General features: G+C 36.1%; 2 protein-coding genes across 3 annotated transcripts in view; both read right to left on the bottom strand.

The window, feature by feature from the left end:
- Window positions 1-1,483, bottom strand: part of LOC105168732 (anaphase-promoting complex subunit 8) — a 4,392-nt gene extending 2,909 nt beyond the window's left edge. The window contains exons 1-2 of one of the 2 annotated variants that reach the window (XM_011088876.2): window positions 1,261-1,483; window positions 817-1,141 (exon numbers count right to left, since the gene is read on the bottom strand). In XM_011088876.2, coding sequence (XP_011087178.1) covers window positions 817-1,141; window positions 1,261-1,346 — 411 coding nt within the window. In that variant the 5' untranslated portion in view covers window positions 1,347-1,483. The remainder of the gene's footprint in view (window positions 1-816; window positions 1,142-1,260) is intronic. The other variant, XM_020696344.1, reaches the window with a different exon arrangement.
- On the bottom strand, window positions 2,203-7,277 carry LOC105168730 (mannose-1-phosphate guanyltransferase alpha). Its single transcript, XM_011088874.2, has 15 exons — window positions 6,731-7,277; window positions 6,388-6,485; window positions 6,087-6,187; window positions 5,900-5,978; window positions 5,692-5,752; window positions 5,531-5,577; window positions 5,329-5,421; window positions 5,135-5,225; window positions 4,369-4,417; window positions 3,774-3,890; window positions 3,534-3,681; window positions 3,335-3,427; window positions 3,180-3,248; window positions 2,578-2,620; window positions 2,203-2,476 (listed from the first exon to the last, which is right to left on the bottom strand). Exons 1-15 carry the CDS (start codon window positions 6,786-6,788, stop codon window positions 2,376-2,378), a joined length of 1,248 nt encoding a protein of 415 aa, XP_011087176.1. The 5' UTR covers window positions 6,789-7,277; the 3' UTR covers window positions 2,203-2,375.

Genomic DNA, 8,595 nt, shown 5'->3' with positions numbered 1-8,595 from the left:
CAATTGGAGGTTACAGATTTTGTGTAATTTGAGAACATACCTTGGTCCTCATACACCAATCTAGTAAGAGACTGATTCGAATGTTACTTGACATCTGATAGGTGCCAACCACTGAAAGAATTAATAGAAAAGAATTTATGCAACTTATGAGCATTGTGATAGCATCTCAGTCACTTCAACTACTCGAGAAAAGGCCTTCTATCAGAGATCTTGATTTCAATAATCATGGCATATGCCCTCTTCACAATTCTATTTCAGATGTATACAAACTTTAGAGATGCATGGGTGAAGCACCAAAGTCCATGGGCCAGGCACCACAACACACTCCCACCAAAAGTCAATCAAAGGGGGCAGTTTTTCTCGTCCAAAACTCACCTTGCTTAAATAATCCCTAAAACATTCTACTAGAATCGTCCATCTCATATACCACTATCATTTTCTATATGTCGCAAACTACTGGAACTTGTCCATCATTAGCTCTGTGCTATGTTCAATGCAAGATTCGAATTCTCACTAAATCACACAAAGTCCTCTCAGTTAATCATTTATAAACAGAAATCAAAGCGCCATGTCACGATATACTCTATGTGAAGCGGAACAGATGGTCTTGCCACATCAAATTTCAAAGGTTTTTGGGCATTCATGTTCACTGGAAGACAGCTGCAAATCCACCAAATTTACTTGCAATAGGTTTGTAGTGCATAAAGAAAAAAAGTACTCGAGTAAAAATCAAACCACTAGCAAAATTAAACATAAAAGAGCCAGAAATCAATCATTAGAACACCAAATTAACCAAAAACTGTGAGAGAAACCAACCAAATAAAGTGCATAGCAGCGCAAGAACACAGCTTTCTTCCCAGTCTGGTCCCGGAGCACATGAGCAGCCCTCCTATACTCCCTGCAGTCAAAGTAAGACTTGGCCAGCAAATAAAAATCAGTATCAATCGGATCATAATCGTACTCCTCAGGCCCCACCATCGACGGGGTGGAAACATAAGACACCCCACCGGAAGGGGTGGCGGAGGATTCCGCCGCCCGGCGGTGCGGCCGGCGGATACTAGAGCTGCCGCGCTGGAATCTAGTGTGGGACGGGGTGTGCTTCGAAGGGTCTTGCTCTATTCCCATCAATTGCTCCGCTGCCCTTCAAGCAATAAACAAAGATCTTGAAAATCAAATAAACAAAAGGAGCGCTTTTCGAATTAATGGCCAAAAATTTTCGAAGTGAGAAATATGGGTTTTTGAAGGAGCTGCGTGTCATACCATTTGGAGGCGGAGTAGAGGCCACGGTCGCTGAGGTGGCGAACGGCGGCACGGAGCTCAGTTCTGCAGGTTTCTTTGGATGACATTTTCTACCAGTAGAATAAATTTTGCTCCCCGTCTTCACAACTGCTCAGATAATGATGAATTTTTCTCACTCTATGTTTATGGTGGAATTAATTTTCATATCTAGGTGGTGAAAGTGAAGGTGAACAGCGGTGGGGGGGAGGGTTTTCTATCAGCTGCCTGCTGGTGGTTTGAACTTCAAACTTGAACCACCGCAAACTTAAACGCCTTCAACTTGGAAATACAATTATATATTTTTTTCTTTTGCTTTTACAATAGAAAATATAATTATTTTTATTATTTATATAATTACAAATTATTATATCAATATCAAATATTAATTAAATATATTAATAATTATTTAGATTAGATGTTAAGTATTTATTTGAAAATGTGAAATTTGTTTAAAATATAAATTATACTAATACTTTATCGTAAATATAATAAAAATAAATGAATTTATTTTGGAACTGACCCAACTTTTTTCCAAATTGAATTGAAAAAACAGGAATTGACACTTGACAAATCTATTGTGGAGACTTACATTTGTGTAATGATTATCAATTATAATCCCTATAGCTGATTTACTATCTCCAAAAATAAAAACTTAATGAGCCAAAAATTTCACCCCTATTTTTCCATTTTGTCCAACCGGTGGCGGAGGTGAGGTTTCCCTTTTGTCCAACCGGTGGCGGAGGTGGGGTTTCCATTTTGTCTAACCGGTTAAAACCCTTATATTCCTCCTTCCCCACAAGCTCCAGCAATTCATTACAAAAGAATTGAATTGATCATGATCATCACAAGTCTCCTCATTGTTGCTAAATATAAAACGAAGCATAATTTGATTACAGACCTTGTAATTTTGTAGTATGTAGTGGGGAATGAAAATTCGACAGATTTTCTTTATTGCAACTAGAAAAATATCAATTTACAAATAAAAAATAATAATATATACACACACGCCAAAACAAAAAAAATAATAAAGCAGACAAGTACATAACACAAAAGTTGTACATGGACAAGGATGTGAAACTCAGTAGCAAAAGATGATATTACAGTATAATTTCCTCTTGAACACTGACATTCAGAGTCTTGTTTGGAAGGATAATGCTGTTGATCACCACAACTTCATCTTCAACTGTCACGGATTCACCTGGTTCAGAAATATGTATGTATGTAAGCTATAATTGCTTGAGGGGCGAAAAAGGGAGGGAGAAAGGTCAACACACGAAGAAAAATGAGTGCAGACTGTACCGAGAATTGTAACCCCAAGCTTGGCGTTGTGATCTCCTGAGGCCTGAAATGCGATGATGGAGATGATTAAGCAGTAGAATGTGCATGGAAAGAATACCAACATGGTCAAAGCGAATCAATGGGAGAAGTCGAAGAGGTTCAAGAAACGTAGAATTGCAAAACGGGACATCAAACGGACATCAAGATTTCCATTTTCTTCAACTTTTTATTAGAATCATATTAATCAAGACAAGGTAAAAAGAAGGGATTATTATATTTAGAACCCCTCAACTATGGGAGAACTACAAAAACCACCTCTATTTTTGCAGAATACCGAGCGTCAATGATATCTTCATTATACTGATACTCTCTGGCAGTGATGTTCAGAGACGAGAGGTGTAAGTGCAATTTTTCGAGCAACATCAGTGTTTTTTGTAATTTACTGTTTCAAGCATTAGGGGTCGTTTTACAATGTACCTATAGTTGATGGGGTGTTTAGTGTAATTATTATGGATAAAAGGGGAGCCCCATAGTCCGACCAATTATATAACAATCTTTTGCGTTCCTTCAGACAGTTTCTCACATAGATGATTAACTGTGTCAAACAAACGCCTAAGAAATACCTGCACTCTCGACCACCTTCCGATGGAAGACTTCCACCCAATGATAGCATGAATAACCACAGCATTTTCCTTATAAACATAAGCACACGGAATGAGCGCTAATGATCACATATGCATCAAGAAAAATCATATCCGTTAACTTGAGTGAATAGTACCTTGATCTCAACATCATCAAGAATAATGCAATTTACAAGCCTTGAGCCAGCTCCAATCCGAGCATTGGCTGAGATTGAAACATTCGGACCAACCTGTTACAAAGCACAAGAGAGAGAGAGAGAGAGAGAGAGATGATATAAGTCGTAACCAGAAAGGGTAACTGAGTGCCTGTAAATAAACGCGATCATTCATTAATACCTTTGCAGTCGGATGAACTTTTGTGGATGGATGAATATATACATTGCCTGTGATTGTAGCCTTCTTTGTGCCGTCTCCACTCGCCAAGAGATGGGGTGAGCTGAACCTGAACTGGGTAAGATACAATCCGGAACATTTGAGGGACATTCTGCACGACAAAAGTTCCCATCAGACAGGATTCACACACACAAGAGTTCTGGTACAGGGAGACAGATTTATGTGACAACGTCTTTAGCTCACCCGGGAGTTTTGATTTGTTCCCAGAAATCCATGGTTTCATATACATATAACTGCCTTTTCCCAGCAAGTGGTGATAGAATATCTTGATCCAATCTCACGAAATCTGACGGGAGACTCCTGCCGATGAATTGGCATAAGAAATGGAAGTGGAAAAAATAGTTTAAGTTTCATCTCAGAAAATTCTCTATGCAATACCATTAACGTTTTTCCGGAATATAGACTGAGTGTGCGGTGCTCTTTTCCTAATTTTTCCCCAGAAGAGCCAAACCATTCTAGGTTTGTACAATCCTTTTCAACATCCAAACCGTCATAAAACAATCGACTCAAGACTTCAAGATTACTTATCTTGTTTTATTCTCTTTGAGAGCAAAAAGGGGCATCACTATGAAATGACATCTTGAGCTGCTTAAATGGCACAATTGTATCGTGAACAAATTCTTCAGAGAAAACATTAGAAAACTTTCTTGGCAGTTTTCCACGAAATTTCCAAAGCATGGCCCTTCATTTAGGTGTAGAGAAGTATTCACAAGAATACTTGGTTGATGTCGAATGTTTCGGTAAATAACAACCAGAGAGTTGCATATGAAGTTCTTACCTGTGTTCAGGTTGAAGTGCTTCAAAGCTGGTTACACGCCGCAGGAGAGCTGCAAATAAGAAAATCAAATAAATGATGTCGAGAACACATCCATGTAGTATAGGTATTATGCTGCACTGAAGAATCACGGGCACTGGAAAGAGCTTTCATGGTTGACCCACTTTCTTATAAAATTTGCTGAACGTAAGTTTAAGAGAGTCTTTTACACTTCTTTATGTGTATGCATATATTTATACATTCATGAGTAAGAATTTGGACTACCAAGATCAATTGATTCTAACATAACTGACGACCAATAATCATATATACAGATAATATATATGACAATAGGATGGCAATTGATTCACAAGCAGGCATGTGTAAGAATGAATACCAATTTTCATCAAGAATTTATCTGGGAAAGAAAACTTATAATGCTATAATATGTTTGCTTCATTATTTTGAAACATCAGAAACTTGAAAAGTTAACTGAGTCAGATGCGCAACTGCAACTCTTAAAAAGGATAATTGCCAGAATGACTAAATTCAACTGAAATAATACCAATATATGATGTTACTGAACTAGTTTATGAAAAAGCTCTGCAAATTACACCATTTACAAGTCCAATCACCAACTATTACTAAATTGATAGAAACTGATTCTCGATTTTTATCAAATATGTCTTCCTTAATAAATGAGAGCTCCACTGTCCAGTGAAGCACAGAATGTCCGAACTTTCAGAAACAAGTCGGAAGCCCCATCAGAGCAGCAAAGAGTATTACTAACCTCTGTCTTTTCTTTGAGTGGATACACCTTGAATGGCTGTAAAGATGTCCGGGGTAAATATGTACACACCACAATTGATACGGTCACTCACCTGATTAATATAGTGAACGAAAAGATATGATATAAATAAGAGGATTAAAGAAACAGAAACAGCATGAACAAGACAGTAGTTCAATATCAGAACTTTTACATACAAAAGTTTCAGGTTTCTCTGTGTAGTGCAACAGTTCATTCGTAACAGGATCAGCTACAATTTCCCCAAACTGGTTTGCTGACTCGGGAGAAACCTGCAGAAGAAAAAGAAATATGTTGCCCTAAAATGAATAGTGCAGTTAAGAGGAGGGATAAAGATTTGGTACAATATTCCACAGGCTTATGGTAGATAAATGTACGAACCTTGATCACCAAAATGGTTCCAATCCCACCGTAGGTTCTGTGGGCCTCTGCAAAGCAAACCATAAACCAGAAATTTTTAATGTTCGGGAAAAGATCAGCAGATGTATATTAGAACTAGATTGCTGAAACTCAAGTAAGAAACAACACAGCATGACAATTACCGAGCATATCAGGCAGTGGAAAACTGCAACAAACATCACAATTCAGCAAAACAATGTGTGACTGCCAGGTAGAAATGACCTTATTAGTAACAATGACAAGAAATATTAAGAGTGACGAGTAAACGAGTCTTTATTTTCTACTCATTCACCACTATGCAGTTTATTTCTATGAAAACAATTTAGCATGAGAATAGAACAAACTACGAACCGGGTTGTCTTCCATAATCAGATCCCTGAAGCTATAAAGCCCCCCAGCTGAACCATGTGGCCTGTCCTCCCTCAAGTACCTAAAACATAAATTGCAACAAGGAAGACTACAAAGGATAAGTACAGTAGAGCAGTAACTATTTAAATCTTTAGAAATTTGGGAAAATCTTATAAAGGACTGAAATTACCTGACAGGAACTCGTAGCTCATTAGAAATTGAGGAGACAAACAATGCAAATTCACGCTCCTCATAGAAACCAATAAGGTAGATTTGTGCCAAATTGGGGATCTAACAAGAATGATACAGTAAACAAGTTACTCCGCTATTCACCATCACCAGAAATGAACAGAGTAGATATCGAACATTACGTTTTTCTCCTAGACATATAATCAAATTCTCTTGTGTGTTACAAAAAAGGTTTGCATTTAGGACGAATCAAATCTCAATCATATACATGACCATTAAGTATGAAGATATAGAACACGTACGCGTTTACAGGCAGATATTGGATGATTAACCATTGGTTGTCCTGCCAATGGGAAAAGGGGCTTTGGGATATTCAAAGACAATGGTCTGAATCTGGTCCCTGCATTTCCAAAACCATCATGATAAGGTTCTCAATTTTAGCCAAAAATCTAAACCTTCTTAATCAAAACAGTAAAATCAAGAAACGCCCATCTGAGCCAACCTTAACCTTCCAAACAACCAAATGTCTAATTATTTCCTCAAAAGCAACCAAATTACCACAAAAATCAAATATTAGTAATATCTAAGTAGAATCACCAATTCCAAGCTCAAACAAAAAGAAAAGCAAATAAAGAAAAACCTCACCTTTAGTGGGTCCACCTACCATGATCACAGCCACAACTCTCTCTTCTACGCCCCCCATTGATCAGCAAAAAGAGAGCCCACAATCCAGATCTCAAAACTCACTTAGCTATGCTTTCTAACTACTGCAAATAGCTAACAGCTCCGGTTTGCAGCCTAGTTCAACAAAAACAATAGAATATAACATAAAATCACGTGATATTCTCCTCCATCACTCAAAAGGACAAGAAACCTTGGTTCAATAACATTAGCAGGAAAAACCGTTACAGGTGAACAATGGAAGAAAAGAATTTAGGAAGGTAGAATATGCAATGTGATCGATATACAAATGACCCAAAATCCAGCAAGTGTCGGTTGTGGCGTGGGGGTGGGGTGGAGTGGGAGTAGGGTGGCAGTTTCCAGCTCTGTGATGTGGGGTACTGGGATGTGGGGCAGCCTAAAATCCATTGCCAGCTTACAGTAAGGAACAGATTTTGGACGGATTGAATGAATGCTTGGAAGATAAGGTAACAATGAATGGGAAATTCGAATTGATTGATGATGTTCATCTTACATTAGTCCATTTATACACACGCGCATGTAAAAATGAATATGGACTACAAATAGGCATGAAAATTGACAAGTTAGCCGGGTACAACTGAGCTTGGATTCAATTACACGGATCTTGGGTCTTGTCCAAGAGTCGTTGTTGCCCACTCCTCCTTAATCAATTCTAAATAATATTTATAAATATAATTAATTGCATTATGAACATATATAATTAATTGCATTATGAACATACTAATATCTCATTACATATTTTAAAGTAGTAAATTATTTTTTTTAAATACTTATATTGATTAATTAAAAAAGAGAATTATCCAAATTAGTCCCGCCAAATTCAGAGTCTTAAGCAAAATGAGGGTGAACTTGAAACGGAATAGATTGAATTTGGAACAACGATCTTTTGTCCCTATACTTTGAATCAATATTGATTCTAGTCCAATCATTAGAATTGGATTTAAAAATATGAAAGAAAAGGAAATCAAATGGACCAAAATCGTAATAATTTATAAGAATAAGATATCAAAATTGATTTTGATGCAAATTAGAAGACGAAATGTATAATCTACCCTAATAAACAATAATTCGAATGTAGATGTTTAGACTAACACATTTTCATAAATGCAACTGTTGTTGGAAATCAATTTTTACTAGTATTTATATAAACCCTTTGTCAAGTTTGGCCAAACTTAGCCCTCAAATTGTACAATAGCAAGATGAACATTTTTTAACCCAATTCTTTGTCTTTTAATTAAAAAATGCAGGTGATGGATGCCTAACGTAACAACTCTCTCTCTTGGCTTGCAAATCCAGAAATCTTTCATATGAAGAACCAACTTGCTTTAAATTGTAGCTAATGTAGAAAAGAGCAGATCCAAAAATCTCTTCTTTACTTGAATTGGTTAACGACTTTTAAGTATTTCCACAAGCAGCCAATGAACAACTGTAACACGCCTAAATTTAAAGGCTAAAATGAATAAAAACTCTCCTGTACAAATTTCTTTTGGTTTTAAAAATAGACTAAAATCCCTTCTATATTTTTTTAAATGTAGCTCAATCTCTTAGTTTTGTTAAATCTAACTAACGACGTTAATTTTTTTATAAAATAATCATTATAGCCTTATTTAATATATATTATTTTTTATTTTAATGACCATTGGATTTTTTTATCAAACATTGATAGTTAGATCTAATTAATTAATTTTAATCCTTAGATTTTAACAGAATGAAAGGTCTAGATTTAACAAATTATTTAACTCATATTATATATAAATAATTTAAAAAATTAAATATATATATATTATTATTATTATTTATTATTATTT

The sequence above is a fragment of the Sesamum indicum genome, linkage group LG8 (genome assembly GCF_000512975.1).
Source record: "Sesamum indicum cultivar Zhongzhi No. 13 linkage group LG8, S_indicum_v1.0, whole genome shotgun sequence".
NCBI classification, from domain to species: Eukaryota; Viridiplantae; Streptophyta; class Magnoliopsida; order Lamiales; family Pedaliaceae; genus Sesamum; species Sesamum indicum.
Note: the sequence above shows the minus strand (reverse complement) of the source record. Positions and strands in the feature narration are given on the sequence as shown.